The sequence below is a fragment of the Colletotrichum fioriniae genome (assembly GCF_027942845.1).
Source record: "Colletotrichum fioriniae strain IMI 355084 chromosome Unknown scaffold_1, whole genome shotgun sequence".
NCBI classification, from domain to species: Eukaryota; Fungi; Ascomycota; class Sordariomycetes; order Glomerellales; family Glomerellaceae; genus Colletotrichum; species Colletotrichum fioriniae.
In genome coordinates, this window is record NW_027076837.1 from 724,115 (window position 1) to 739,991 (window position 15,877).

Sequence of the window (15,877 nt, forward strand, 5' to 3'; positions counted from 1 at the left end):
TTGAAAGGGAAGCCAGAAGATATGCCGGAGCAACTACCGAGAAAGGCATGTCTCCTTAGTCAGTGTCGTGCGTGTTGCTGGAGGAGGGTGCTGCTGGTGAAAGTTTCGTGTCACAGGGGTGAGAGTTGACGGTGCCCCTCCTTTGCCATGGCTTTGATGCTTGCGAAGTGGCGACGCGTCGGATCTGTCTGGTTGCATTGTCAGCAAACTGGCGCGGGGTCACGTGGCGGTGATGCAAGGTGCTATCCATATAGCAGGCTGATGCACAAATTGAAGTCTTGAAATCACATTAAACATTATTGCTATTATGCAGTTTTGTAGCTCATTACGCCGCCCCCAGCTGGCGACACTCGCCGTGCTGTCTTTTTGCCCATGCTTCTCAACTCAATGCCATTAGTCCCCTTCTCCTCTAAGTTGAGCACGTGAAACTCTCAGCCTTCGACTGATCACCCCCACTGGTGAACTTTTGTGTTGATGGGTAAGGGCAAATTGGCCTCTGCCTTAGGACCTCAGTGGTCGGGTCAGTTGCGTTCTTCCACGTTGTCGCGATGAGCGAGTCCGGGGCGGCACCACCGTCAACCCACTGCTGGAGCGCAAGAAGGGCATCGTGTGTTGCATCGGAGTAGCCCGGCACCGAGTAGTTGCCACCGCCGAGAAGCTGTTCTGCCTGTCCCGGTCCGGCGATGTACCAAGGCGCGTCGACGGTCGTGGTCTTATGCCCCAGTCCTGGGAGGAAGAAGAGACGGAACCAAGCGCGAACAGCCTCGACATCGCCGCCGGACTGCGCAACCACCTTGTCGTAGTAGATCTGCGATGCCTTGGCGGGGACATCAGCATCGGAAAGGCCGTGATACATGATGATCTTGCCGCCGAGGCTGGAGAACTTGGTCAGGTTGAAGGTGTTGACATCGAGCTCGCCGGGGTTCGTTTCGTTGGCATACGCGGGAACAGTCTCGTTATAGCTCGACCACGCCCACTCCGCGTCATTGAAGAGGAAGTACTTCATGTAGCCAACGGCCACCTCGTTCGGCTCAGAGCCATTACCGCCACCCAGTAGCGAACCCCACCCGTATTCGGAGGAGGGGCTGACACCAGGGAAGACAGTTTCATCGTTGACCTTGTAGTCCGCGTACAGTGCCTGAGCGACGGTGACCTGCTCAGCAGACAGGCAAGCTGTTGCGTCAACGCCATCTTTACCGCAGGTGAAGAGGTCATAGTTGACAGTGCAATTGCTAGGGTCGCTGACGATGCTGTCCTCCACTCCGTCCGCTGCGTCGCATTGCTTCCTGACGGCATCGCCAATCACGGTGAACTTCTCGGCTGGGATATGCTTCGCGTTGTCGGTGGGCAGGTTGGTGATACCAATCGCGATCCTCCAGCTTTGCAAATGACTCTGCCACCAGGCCGGGGCACCGATCAAAAGCGCCGAGAAGTCGCGAGGGTACATCTCAGCAGCCTTGAGACCCTGTCGACCGCCGTCTGACGTGCCAGAGAAGTAGGATGCCGTAGGGGCCAGACCGTAGTACTTCTCAACAACTCTCTGAGCCAGCGCGAGTGAGTTGTGCAACGCCCTGTGTCCGTAGTCCAGCTTGGCGCCATTATTGCCCAGCGCCCAAGTGAGGTTATCCTGGGTAGAGTTGTGGCCGGCATCGGTTCCGAGGGTGACGAAGCCGTACTTGACGCCGACGGCCATGGCCGGAGCGTTGACGCCTCCCGAAAAGCCATCGTTGCCCACTGTGAGGATCTTGTTGTTCCACTCATCTGGCAGGAACATGGCAAACTTGTACTCATTTCCTTCCGATGTCTTTGCGATGAAGCTCACGGCGCAGAGACTGGGCAAGTTCGTGACGTTGCCCGGGAAGGCGACGTTGCCATCCTCGGAGAAGCCGTTGCCCGCATCGACCGACTCGACGGTTGAGATGGAGGCGTTGGCGTTGATCCAGTAGCTGATCAGCCTCGGGGTGCATGATGTTGAGTTCGTAGCTGCAACTTGCCGCAACGCGGCAAGCGCAATTGTGAGGGAAGCAGTCCACTTCATCTTGGATCTTTGATCAAGAAATTCTTGAGACGATAGAGCAACAAAGTCTTTGGCTTCCGCGGGCAGACCCCGCTATTTAAGATCCGCAACATTGGAATGAGTGATTTTGAAGGTTTGTTGACCATGTTTCCATTTTGCCACATATCGTTGCATCAAAAGCAGCCTCTGTTTACATTTACACATCTGTTTGCGGCTGTCGTCTCGAGCTCTCGGCGCTCATCTGACGATGAGAGTTGACATTCCTGCACGACCAATGAACTTGCTAGTCCTGAGACCTGATCTTTCCGCTCTCGGCTCTGTCCAATGAGTGACCATGATCACTGCCCCAAATGATGCGCATCATGCCATGCATTTTTCCGCTCGCGGCTATCCTAGCGCTAACATCAACTAGATTAACGTTGTTGCTAGCACGAGCTACCAAAGGCCCGGATCGAGGGTACATGTATGTTCGCCAAAATGCGTCTTGGCGTGGGCAGTGAGATGGTGTGGTTCCTTCCTTGCTGCGTCGAATGGTTGACTGTCCAGATCGCGATTCTACGTGGAAACATACGATGCATCTTCGAACGGAGGTTATAAGAGCTATTGAATCGATGCTACGGGTTCTAAAGAGTGTAACGGCCAGTACGCGGACGACTGACTGACCGACGTCCTGAGACCTCATCAAGGAAAGACTGCCGAGACTGCTTGCGGGGAATGTTGACCAACGAATGAAATAGCAGAGCGGATCCAGTGAGATTGAAGAATGAAGTTGGAAACGAGAAACTGCGAAGTAAAATAACCCAAGAAGTGTGAAGCCTACTACCAAGACTCGCCTCCTCAACACGGCGCTTCTTTACCACCTTTGGTTGTCGGGCATGACTCATTGAGGTGGCGCGATACATAGTCTCGCCGTCCTAGTTCTTCCCCACAGCCAGGACACTTGTATGGTCCGTCGACCCTTACATGGTTGGTGTTTTGGTGACGAAGGAGGTCTCTCTCTTTTCCGCAAACCCGGCTGGGCATCGGTCAGGAGTGGCTCTCGGCATGCTAAATAGACACTTGAGTGGCTTCGTGTGCCTTTTCATATGTTTGCTGTACTGATGTTAGCTTTGCTTCTATTCCAAATGCAATCCTAGGGACCCCACGACCTACTTGAGCTTGTGTTGTTTAGGGAAGCCCCTCCAGCAGATGCCACATTCATACTTGGTTTCCTCCATTGTACGTTCCGCCAATTCCATTGCTTCTTGATCTTTTAACTCCCACCCTTCTGACACCTGCGATTGCCGTAGATCGAGACAGTGACTCTCGTTCTGCGACCATCCACCTTCAGGAGCCTAATGTCCTGAGGGTGCGGTTCCTGAAATGGGGACAAACGACATGAGGTTTTGTGGATCATCGGTTGGTCCACCGCCCAGCGGGATGTCTAAGCGATGGACCCTATCCTGAGAAGGTAAATCTCCGGCATTCATATAGCTCCCGTCTTCGAGATAGAAGTCCCCTGGGTTGACTTGTCCAAAGAGTTCGTACTCATGGGGGTCTCTCTGGCCGTAATTGTTCATTGTGCCAACATATAACCTAACACTACTAAAAGTGTGAGGTACAAGCTGGTCAGCAATGTCCCTCCCTCCACGTGCCGCTTAGACGGGATGAAGCGACTAGGTAAAGAAACTAACAGCTGTGTAAGCTAGTATGACCGTGTGAGACGTCCTCAAAATCCGGGGAAAGAAGAATCTTGTCCCCGTCAGTCAATCTGTCGCAACGTCCTCGCGCATTAGTTCCACAACTTCCGTTTGTTACACACCTGGAATGGCTTGAAGGATGACAGCCTGAGTTCCAAAATGATCAGTCACAATTATGAATGGAGAGGGTGTGTAAATCGCTGATTGATCTTGTCGAAAAGACTCGGCGAACCGCTCAAAATGACACTGCGGTTGAATGCACATACCCGCATAGAGATGTAACAACAGGTCGGCCGGAGGAGTAATCAACACTGATGGTGTGTATACGACTGGAGTCTGGGCCTCTGGCTTTATTTCAGAAGAGTATGAAGGACTGAATGGAAGGATGGTAAAGCAGGGGGCAAGACTTACATGATATAGTCACAAATTACGAATGCCGACAAATGCCCTAACGATGGTTTCCTATTTCCATTTGTTATGCAAGGTAGCGCTGTTGGTTCAATAACACGACAAACAACTTGCGAAACAGAACATCAGATAATCGACTAACTTAAGGTACTGGTAGAAATGTTTGGTATGGTGTTGGGCATGGTGAGCATGAACTTGGTGAGACTGGCGTAGAAGCCAGGCGTAGAGATCCAATCTACATGTCAAATAGTACCTAAAGCCTGACACCAACCTCAGCACATTGTTCGCGCTTCCATCGACCAATGATCATGTTGAAGTGTGCATTAGAGCGGTCGGCCCCGGACATTAGCTGTCAACTAGCTTCTGGCCAAAACATCTGAAGCCAATCATAATGCTGATGGAGTCATGGGGTTTTCGGTGAGATGCGGCTTGGGGGCAGGCGAGGCAACCTCAAGTGTGGCCGGCAGACAAGCTAAGTGGTTGGAGGACACCGCACATCCAATGCTGGTGGTCTCATTCTGCATTTCGATGCATCAAACCGGCATGTTGCATCAAGAACCATGTGCGATTGGATGTTGTCCTCGACTGTATTTGACTCAATGCTTCCAACTACCTCTGCCTTTCTTTAGGCAACCGAGTGTCGGCGGAGTTCTGGCGGCTTAGGCTCCCATAAATGAAAGCGCTTGAGCTTTCGACTCAACGATTTTGAGAGTCAATTTCACTAAACTTCTGAAGAGAATTACTCCGTGTTACAGAGTGGATCCTCCGTTGATTACCAGAACTTAGTACAGCCTAGGTACCGGGCCTGTCTACGATGGCAAGCAAGGAACTGATGTCGGGGAACCCGGCAGGTCCCCCTAGACAAAAACGTATGAGACTTCTCCTCATGACCCGAAAATAGGTTACTAATACTTTGATTCGAAAGGAACCGTGGCGGTAAATGGCATTGGTGTGATCGCTGTCAAACTGCGAGATAGGTTGGTTCGGTTGTACGAGGCTTTGGTCCTGCTATGTGGTCTTAATGAGGCCTGTAGAAGGATGCAGAATGGACAATATCGGCATGCTGCTGAAATGGGCGTGCCCGATGGCAGCTCTCGCACAATTCTGGAGTTCTTCATCAACAAAGTGGCTCAAGTCTATGATAACCGACCATTCGGGTCCACGATCACGTCCCTTGCCATCATTCAGAGGCCTGACAAGGTGCAATACATCTTTGCATCCAATCAGCGGAGCTCGGAAGATGCTCAATCTGCAGCCACGACCATCCAAACTCTCCTTGACAAAATGGGTTCACAGAATGGCGTCGACGTTGGAGACGATGATGGATCCCCATTCTTCCGCGAACTTCTTCGCGACATACTCCTATTTCACAAGCAGCGAGTTACTCTGTATAAGTCGCGACTCAACCAGCGGCTGAATCAATGCATCAATGAATTGAAGGCTAGGTCCTTGGACGCGGGTATGTTTTCCATTGACCAAGTCAACGGCGTCTGTGGTGTTCAACTATTTAACTTAGTAAATCATCAAACAGTTGCTTCTCTAGGGGTCCCTCTACTTGATGAGCTAGAATATCTCCGGGCTTTGACCAAGACGGAGGTGCCTTTGGATGACAGTGAAGGGTGTAAGTCTGGTCTAGGCTTCCCTTGATGTTCGGAAGAGTAATGCTAAACCGGCCCCTTATTGCAATGCAGTCGCTCGCAATGGTGAACATCTGATTTTAGCCGCAAACACCTTCCGCAAAAGTCCGATGTACGAATCGGTCGTTGAAAGAGCCCGGGAAGGACGCTTTAACGAGTCCGAACGCTGGTGTGAGCTACAGCACTTTATCGGACGGCTTTCTTCGTATCACGGTGCTGTTCGGGCTATCATATCTGGCCGCAGACGTCTCCACCCGGACCTGTTCGAAAATTTCGAAATAACATGGCTGCCGTCAAGTATACCCATGAATAATCCGATCGACACACTCCAAAGCCATATGGGTGTGAAGACGCAACAAAAGAGGCGTTCAGCGGACAATATTATCAGGAGAATGATGGCAAACTCGGCGGACCGTGATACGACTCTCGAACAGGCCAAAACTCTTCAGGTCTGTGGCTTGGATGAGTCCATCATTCACCAGTGCCAAAAGACGTCTTTCAAACCCATAGTTCATTGCGAAATTTTGTTATTGCATTATCTCGGTCGAGAATATGGCCGAAATCGCTATCATATCCCGTTCTTCGACGACGTCAGATATATAGGCTGCAGTAAACCAACCTGCCGGCTGTGCGAATATTACTTCGCTGCTCATAATACAGACATCCAAGTTCGGCCCGGACACAAGAATGTCTACTCAAATTGGACTATCCCAAATCTCTTTGCCAACGACTTGGCTGAAGCTAACGAGAGAGATGGCCTGCTCGACAAGGTCGTCAGCAAGATTAGAGAGGATGCACTTCGCGCCTTGAGAGAGAAGATATCCGATGGCAAGAGACATGAGTCAAATACTCACTCTTCCTATCCAACACATCAGTCGCTGGAAGCCAATGTTCAGCCAAATATGGAGGGGCTAGCGTTCGCACTGGGAGACTTAACTATAGTTAATCCAGCCGACATGGACGATTTTAAATTTCCCTCAGAAGAAAACCGGGACATTTACGCAGAAGCAGAGGAAAGCGAGACAGATGAAGATGATTGGGCAGGCTATGACCTTGCTGAACATTCTGGCGGGGTGTCTCTCTAGAATGGAGCAAGGCGAGGTATATGACTACTTCGGTTCAAGTTGTTACTTATATAAGTAGATATACATTTCCCTGCCTTATCTTGTTGCGCATGCCTTACTATTGATTCATTTGCAAATGATGGTACTATGGTCAGTATGCTCAATAAATGCTAGGTAGTCGTCAAACTGTCAAATATGATCCACTCTTGCTGAGGCCTGGTGAGATCGCTGCCTGCTTCGCACATGAAGCATTTTGAAGATGCCACATGGTTTCGGTCAATAGCTAGAGGTGTAACGCTAATATTTGCCTTGCCTCCCTAAGCACCGCCAGAAACGAACAATTCTCTTTGGTAACGTCTGCTACGGTCGTTTAGCCCATTTCTCATTGTAATCGTATGAGCTGACGCGTGTGAACCTCCGTTGCCCAAAGCCAATGAAGCAAATATCTTTAGTAGAAGATTAAAGTAATCTGAGATGTCTGTAAGAGTGAGTGTAGATGAGCGTTCATGTGCCCTGGATCGAAAGATCGCAAAGGCTCTCTTAACTTCCTTCTAAGGGCATGACCCAAAGCAAAACTGGCTCAGACTCACAACAATTTGCTGGTAGGGGAGGTAGCATCATATAACCCTGCGTAGCTCGGTCTCGGTTCTGAGGTAGTCAAACGGCGTTGAAAACGCTGGAAATCGAACAACTCTCATCCTTACCTCCCGGAGCCGGTCACCAATCCCTTGCTACAGCGGGTCATCATACCAGTGACTTTCTCTCTCCATTCGGAGCCGGCTTTCCATCAACGGCCGTCGCAAGTCGGCAGTAATCTCCTCTCCGATCAGAAGATCTCAACTTCAGCCTCATGGTATGTTCAGGGAAGCACGTTCCATAAACTTCGGCAGCCCGCCCGGCTGGTCATGCAAACCATCGATGACCTAGCTAGGCTTCCCTCAAGAGAAGCCACTCTACTGATCGCGCTCGCCATCACCGTCTTTATTTGCTCTAAGCCGTATGAAGAAATCGCACAGACTTCCCTCTCCAAGTAAGCCCTCAGACTCTCCTGCCAGTTCCCCGAATTGGCAGGCTGTCAAGGCAAATGTGACCCGCGACGGCGTTTCATCCCATCTACGACGTTGATCGGAGCTCCGTGATTCCCTCAAATGGGAGTTTCTCATGGCCAGAACCTGACCCGGGCGTTTGGATCAGCTCCAGATGGTTTGATGTGGGCCTTGTTCGTATGACGGGATCTTCGCGATTGTCTACCTGCAGAGGACGAATGCCGCAGCGTCGCAAGATCCGAAGCGCTCTCAGCAAGCTCTACCAGATACGTCCACTCCAATCGGCTGCCGGCAAGAACCGGATCTTTGGGAAGTCGTCCGGCGTGGAAAACATCCCAACATTTTAAACGTTTGTTGCATTTTCATAAAAGACCTTGATGCCCCTGGTAGATGTATACGTGAACCAAGTGACTTGTTAATCCGGTCTGGCACCTGTCCATCTCTTCTCTTTGATTCCGATCTCGTTTCACTCATTTCTCCTCCCTCTATCTCTCTCGCTCTGGTCAGCGAAGGTCGTGAGGATGAGGGCCTTTTTTATTGTGGGCTCATTGGCGCTCAGCACTGTGGCTGGGGCGCCAGCAAATGATGTCCAAAAGAGAGACCTCCAAACTATTCAGGGGGCGTTCGTATCCATTTCAGTGGCATCATCGAATTTGGATACAGCCATTAGAGTAAGTTAACTTCGAGAAATGGGCACTGAACTATTTACACATTGACAATTGAGGAGCCCAATCACTAACACGATATCAGGCTCTGACACCCGACCCCAACAGCGCTTCTGCTCTCGGCCCGGCGATGATGGGACTCGAGGGCGCACTTGCACAAGCCCGTACTGATGTTGCACCGACCTCGCCGATTGGAATCTCTGACGGTATCGCTCTCCAGAACGCCGCCGATACTTTGACGAAGAGCGTGAAGATTATGGTCATGTCGGCAATGCTCCAGCGTCAGACGCTCGATCAGATAAACATGACCCCGATGCTTCTCCAATCCTTCATGAATCAGAACATGTTGTCGGCTGCACTTGGCCAAGTCGTTCTTTCCAAGCTTCCTGCGGAGGGTCTCCAAAGCGCCATGGCTGCGTTTGCCGGAGCTGGTGGCTCGGTTGGAATGGGGATTGTGTCGCTCGCCAATCCTCCTTTGGCTATGCCTCCTGGTATGGGCCCTCCCATGGGCGGCGCACCCCCAGCAGCTATGCCAGCCACTGGAGCTCCTCAGACGAGTTCACCGCAAACAGGTTCCCCAGGAAATTCCTCCCAGTCTGGTCAGAGGGGCTCTCCTCAGATGGGCCAACCTCAAACCGGGTCTCCGCAGACGAGCCAGCCTCAAACTAGCACACCCCAAACTGGATCGCAGCCTGCGAGCGGTAATCAGGGACAGGCGGGTAGCGCAGCGAGTAGCGTGTCTGTGAGCCAGGCTCTGGAGGGGAACGTTGTGGCGCTTTCCTGAACACGACCTACTAGTAACTGAAATGGTGTGAAGCATCGTTCAGCGCACGATGTAACCTGTCAGAGTTGGGAAGAGGATTGGTGTGGGACGAGATCAAGTATCAGGTACTATTGCGCAATTCAGCAAAGTCACTCATTTTTTGTTCCTTCACGAATCAACTTGCATCGTGAATCTATTGTTAATTATTAGAGACTCGCATAGCATAACATATTCATCTATAAAAAACACCTGATCTGGCTGGACTAGACGCGCTGTAATAGTTCACGTGTAAATAACTGGTGTTCACTTGTGATCCCGAGGCCTTGGCTTTCAAAGAATTGCTTTGGATGTAATGAAAACGCAAAGTCTCGCGAGCGAGCCAAAGGTAGTATTCATGTTAGTTTTGGATTGAGTGACATACACATAAATATTTCAGTTGTTTACCAACTGTGTTCACCACCGCCAAAGTCTTCAGGTTTCGCCAGTATCTTCGACTCTTGTGTCGAAGATGTCGAAATAAGTCTAAATGTTGAAGTTAAGAGAATGTTCCTATCGCCAATCGAGTATGATACCCTGTCTCAATCAATCGAACTTCACCATGTTGTAGAAGACTGAGCCCCTCGATTCTATGCCTTCCGGTAATCTGTGGCCAGAAGTGGTAATTGGTCTCATTGGACGAAAGCAAGTCTATTTTCGCACCTAACATGAACCCGGTCTGTACTTAAATAAGAATATCGTTTCTTGTGTTTCTCTCTCCGCCTAGCCCTGGGGAATATCCGAAACGCCGTCGGCCGTCTAATAACAGTGCTGCCCACACCAGTGGTAAAATTTCAACCTCAAAAACAAACAAGCAACAAACCCCTATTTGGGATATATATCTCCGCTACTGTGGCAAAGCCGATTCGGCAGCAACAAGCAATACGGTCAATCGGAAAAGCTGGTCTGTAACAATGGAGACTGACGTTGGCGATGGTGATAGCGTCGAGGTAATGAAGGAGGAGCTTAAGGGTGGTCCAGTCACAGATGTAACACCAGATGAGGCAGAAACGTCTGTCGGAATAGTTAACGATGGAGTTTCGGATAGGGAAGACAGCGTAACGGTGGATGTCGCCAAGGTTGCGTCTGGTGCCGAATTGTCTGTAGCGGTCGCTGCATTCTTGGTCGACGCCGAGGTTGTTGATGACAATATACTTAGCAAATCCGTAGCGACGGATATGGAAGTGAGGTCCGAGATCGGGGTAGAGCTCAAAGAACTCGCTCTTTGGCTTGATTGGATGGAAGGAGGTCCGAACATCGTGCTTGTGACCAACTCCGAAGACGGTGCTTGCGTGATTGACGAGGCTGAATTTGAGACGGAATTGACATTGCTTGTCAACGAGTTTGAAGTCGATGCTGAGGTTGACGTAGAACTCGTATTCGTAAATGAACTAGTCAGAGTGACTGTCTGACCGGTTGAAGATGGAAATATAGAAGAACTGCTAGTAGGCTCTGCGCTTCCAGAGGGCGCAACAGTCGTACCAGCGAGAGATGTTGTACTCAAAGAAAAGGTGCTGTCCGTTAATGAAGTACCGCTACTTGACAGTAGACTTGTCAGAAGATCCGAGAATGTGCCGCTCGAATTGGATGCCGAAAGCGTTGTTAAGTCAGAAGAAGTCAATGTCACGAGCGTGCCTGTACTTGAGAGCAGTTCAGTCGTCGAGCTGCTGCTCAATGTCGGGATGTCTGTGGATGATAGAGAGGTCGTCGATAAAACAGACGTCACTGAAAGGGAGCTTGTGGATGATAGAGAGCTCACGGATGAGACAGAACTGATTGAAGATAAGGAAGAGGTCGGTAGTGTCGAACTTGAACTTGTAGGATACGCCGAGGAGTTCGTAAAGCTCGTTGAGAGAGCAGTCGTGGAAATTGAGCTGCTATCAAGGAGTGTCGTTGAAAAGGTGGAAGTCGTTGGGCTTATATCTGAAGAAGAGATTGAAGAAGAAAACGAGTTTGTCGGAACAGTGAACGTCGTGGGTTCGGTACTTGACGTAGTGGTTTCGGACGCAAACGTAGATGATGTGAGAGAAAATGAAGAACTTAAGGAGATAGTCGTATTTGCGAATGGCCCACCGGTTGATGTTGAAGAGAGCTGTGCGCTGCTGCTGACTTCGATGTTGGTGTTCGTGAGAGGCGAGGTTGTGATGGACTCGGAAGAAGTGAAAGATGACGTCGGAGTCGCGGTCGACGACAAGGTCAACAAAGAGCTTGATGAGCTTGAAGGAGAGGTTGAAGTCGATAAGGAAATTGACGTTGTCGAGAAGAAGGTGGGCTCGGATGAGGTAGATGATGAAAAGGATGGTAAGGATGAAGTTGATGATGAAGTCGATAAGATTGAAGAGGAAGTTGAGGGTGTGTCTGTTATGGACTCTGAGCTCAATGAAAATACTGTAGAAGAGTCCGGAGACGAGGTCGAGGACAAAGTCAAAGTTGATGCCGAATCAGAAGCTGAAGAGGATACTGATAGGGAAGTTGAGGAAGAACTCGAGGAGGAGGTTAAGGATGTATCTGTTGTAAACTCTGAGCTCGTCGGGGAAATTGAAGAAGTTTCCGAAGACGAGACAGACGATAAAGTCAAGATTGAGGTTGTATCAAAGGCAGAAGCGGATGTTGAAAGGGAAGTTAAAGAGGATGTCGTGAAGGAGGTTGAGTATGTGTCTGTGGTAGACTCTAACGTTGATGAAATAGTCGAAGAAGAAGTCGGAGTGGTTGAAGACGAGTTCGAGAAGAAGCTGAAGGACGAAGGTTCAACGCTGGACTCTGAATCCGAAGATGTCGTCGACGACGTGCTTGACTCAGTCGATTCCGTAGTAGTCGGGGCAGGTGGAACCTCCCGGAAGCCATAATACATGCTGTAGTGGTCTAGCCCATCTGCAAAGCCACCACAGCGAGCATTGTTATTCCCGCTGCAGCGTATATTGCATGCCGACTCGGGGTCATAAAAGCCATTCGGGTAATTGATGCCTGCGCGGCTGCACAGACACGTTGTTCCCATCAAACCAGCGAATCTGCGTATTAAGGCTGAGCATTGGGTTTGACAGCTTTCGGGCTCCACGCCAGCGTCGCTTCGAATCATTTCAAACTGGTTCATGTCTGAGATGATGTAACATCCCAAGTATGCCATAACGCCAGAGACTGGGAGGTTCACTTGGGCGTAAGCCAGTCTCGCTAGAAGCGACAATGTGAAAATGCATATCGTAGTTGACTGCATTGAAAGTCAAAATTAAAAGAATGAGTGTAGACCGGTGAACTTAATCTGGATTTCTCAAAGACACCCAAAAAGCTGAAGAACTAGGAGAGATAGCTGAAGGTAAAGGACATGAAGTGAGAGTGAGAGGCAGTGATTTGAATACAACAGCAGACGTGTTAGTCCCCTTCAGGCGCGTGAACGGCTGCATACTTTAAGACTCCTGCTCTGATCTTGTTCCCTATCCTCATCCCCATCCGCATCACCATCGCCATCCCTTATCCCTTTTCTTATAAAACCCGTTGAGAACTCGTGATGAAACATGGCCTGAGCTACCTTGAACCGGAGGCGCAGGGCGGTGGCTCACGAAGAGCCTCATCACCACCAGTCCATGACGATGAGACGAAGATTGGAGAGCAAACATTGGCTTCAGAAACTCTTGGAAGGGAGTAAGTCCGAGGCTGGGAGGTTTGTCGGCTATCCCCTAGATTCTTTTGACGGGAAGCGGACCGCTGTAAGACACAGCCCTAGCCACGGTGTAACGGATCGTGTCACCCACACCTCGCACAATATCAAATCCGATCAAGGGCCGGAAAAAGAAAAACTAGTCAGTCAAAAACTCGAGCAATCAAGATGAGCCGATGACCTTCCAGCCCGAAAAAAGGGACACTCGGTCACCCGACTTTCGCTCAAGAAAGTGTACTCCCGGCTCTGCACGCCCGGATATCAGTCGCGTGTGGCTTCCGAGACAGCATCTACCCTTCGAAATGCCTAAATACCAGTCACCAGCGCAAGCATGTATCTTTTAAGATGGGTCCTAGTCACCCGAGCCTGGACCGCAGTAGAAACGCAATCAAGTTTTCAAAGAGACGTTGAATACCATCTAGGCACTCAAGTTAGCTTGCTGGTCACATGACATCGCTGTCTCCATCGAATGTGATGTGTCGTATTAATGGTCTTAGATCCTCATCGCTGCTTGTACTACCAGTAAACCAGCTCGATGACCAGTCCAGATTCCCTCTTATGGGACTCTTGGTCCATGCACCCCGCAAACCCGGAGCTTCCGGGGGGCCTCGGCTAGCTTCCCGGCCGCCCACAGGCTCCATAGAAAAGGCTTTTTGCCCCGCACCGTGAGCTCTGATTATGGATTGAAGAATCAAAACTTAGGTTACGTCTGTATCAAGACGGGGTTCACTTCATCCACAACAAATACGGAAAAGTTCTTTGAGCAGTCGGCAATGAGAGTATGGAGAGACCTCGGCGAACATTAAGGGACCGTGCGAACGTTGTATGTGTCGAATGTCACTCACGCAAAGTAAGCTGCTTCCTAGCTAAAGTATCTATATCTCTACTTTGACGTGGAGCTGAGATAACACGAAGCACTTAGGTAAAATGCGACTTACAGGTAAGCCAAGACAAGACGTGTCGAAACTGTCGACGTGCTCAAGTTCCCTGCGTGTACGTTCGCTCCTTCATGGCATGCTCTTGCAACAGAGGTTCTGACAATCGTTAATAAGTCTCCGTAATGGTGTCCGGAAGAGGCGCCCGCGGGGCACTGATGTGGGCGAGGCTGACATCGGAACGCCATCTATTTCGTTGCCGGTGCCAAACCAGATGACCAGCCCGAGAGACAGTCCAAGGGGAGAGCCAGTCAGCAAACTGTCAGAGACTCGCAGCAGTCTCCAGCGAGATGTTGCGTGGAGACCTAGCAGCTTTATTGACAAAGGCTCCATCATGCACGACCCAGTCAAGACACCACCCACTATCGTGCTAGACAATCTTGCCACTGGAAACGTTGGCGTAAACGAGGCGATTCTAAGAGTTACAGGGGCCAGTATTCTTCCGCCACCCGTACTCCTACAGGCTCTGAAGGACTCCTTTTTCGAACACGTTGTATTGTACTACTCCATGGTCGATCCCGGTGATGTTGCCGGCCCAAATGCATCGGTGCTTCTCCAGCAGGCAGTCTGCTTAGCAGGTAGTCTAATGCGACACGGAGAGGACAGCGTCGATCTCGCGGCTTCGCAATACGAGAAAGCCAAAACGCTGGTTCACATCGGCTTCGAGCCTGACCAGCTGACGGTGCTGAAATCTCTGTGTCTGATGTCATGCTGGAGCGCGTCTTCCCCCTATCTTGTCACGCTAGATGGACCATGGCACTGGACAGGCATGGCTTCGCGAATGGCGCTTCAACTTGGTCTTCAGAAACAGTCATCATATTCCAATCGCCAGGGTGCTGGTTGCTTGCGGCGAATATTCTGGCACCTTCAGGTGAGTATCATGAATTCACTCTTCCTCCAACCCCGGCCTAGAAAGTTGCTTCTCAACGAATGTTGAATATCTGACTCGAACCAGACGAGTGAAATTCTCATGACAGCCTGCTGGGGCCGACCTCTTCTCCTCAGACCGGAAGACACTGATGTACCTCCGCTCTCAGAGGAAGACTTTCCGGTGCAGAATTTCGACGCAATTGCTACAACTTGGATGACGAAGCTCGTTCAGATCGTTGGGGTCATCACCACCCTGAAATTCAGAAAAGGTGGCCCAACATCGGCAGAAGCCGAGGCCGTCGTCACATCCCTCTACGGTTGGCTGGCTGACTTGCCCGAAGACTTGCGGCTGTTCAACCCCAGCGGGACCAGAAAGCCATTCAATCAGCAACGCGCGGAGACTTTCATCTTCTACTTCGTCGCTATCATCCTGACCCAGACAATCAGCAGAAGTACTTCGCCGACGTGGAGAACTTCACCGGCGTCGGTCCTTGCTGCATCCTGTGCTGCTCGGCTTTATGACGAAATCCTATGCAGAGAGAGAGTTGTACACCTGATACATTACCACGCCTTCCTTGTATTAGCCGTCGGCGTCGTCTTAATGTCTCATCAGCCTCAATCGCAAGAGAAAGAGACGGTACTCCGCAAAGATCTTGATGTTATACGTCGCATTCTTGAGGGTATGAGCGCTAAGTATGGAGGGGCTCGCGCTATTTTGCAAAAGTTTAAAGACGCGCCACGAGACTTTGGAGGTGAGCGAGTTGATGAGTCGTCATGCTCGAGAAGCGAGACAGCAGGCTCCCATGCTTCATCAACCGCAAAAATTGTGCAGCACCATATGGGCGACCTGTTCGCTTTCCCATCAGAAATGTGCGAGAACATGGATATACTATCGCAGAATAACGACGCAAGAGACGAAATCGCCTTCCAAGACGACGCTTTTGGAAATTTTGGGCAAATGGGAGAGGATTTTGAGGACATTACCTCGTTCATGGATGTACTTGGTATGGACTTCACAAATTTCGATGGCGCCAATGGTTAAGGCACTGGCTTTCACATGCCACCGAACACCGGGCACCACTATGTAGTATAATATTAGTCAATC

The 15,877-nt window shown here is 50.4% G+C and overlaps 3 protein-coding genes across 3 annotated transcripts; 2 read left to right on the forward strand and 1 right to left on the reverse strand.

The window, feature by feature from the left end:
- Positions 1 to 409: 409 nt before the first annotated feature.
- Positions 410 to 2,038, reverse strand: N0V96_000206 (uncharacterized protein; the record flags this gene model as incomplete). Its single annotated transcript, XM_053191648.1, has 1 exon — positions 410 to 2,038. The coding sequence occupies one exon, from the start codon at positions 2,036 to 2,038 to the stop codon at positions 410 to 412; it is 1,629 nt and encodes a 542-aa protein (XP_053050732.1).
- A 6,190-nt stretch (positions 2,039 to 8,228) lies between these two features.
- On the forward strand, positions 8,229 to 9,300 carry N0V96_000207 (uncharacterized protein; the record flags this gene model as incomplete). The annotated part of the gene is made up of 2 exons (XM_065755863.1): positions 8,229 to 8,237; positions 8,602 to 9,300. The coding sequence occupies 2 exons, from the start codon at positions 8,229 to 8,231 to the stop codon at positions 9,298 to 9,300; spliced, it is 708 nt and encodes a 235-aa protein (XP_065615103.1).
- A 929-nt stretch (positions 9,301 to 10,229) lies between these two features.
- N0V96_000208 (uncharacterized protein) lies at positions 10,230 to 12,161 on the forward strand (the record flags this gene model as incomplete). Its single annotated transcript, XM_065755864.1, has 2 exons — positions 10,230 to 10,697; positions 10,782 to 12,161. 2 exons carry the CDS (start codon positions 10,230 to 10,232, stop codon positions 12,159 to 12,161), a joined length of 1,848 nt encoding a protein of 615 aa, XP_065615104.1.
- Positions 12,162 to 15,877: the final 3,716 nt, after the last annotated feature.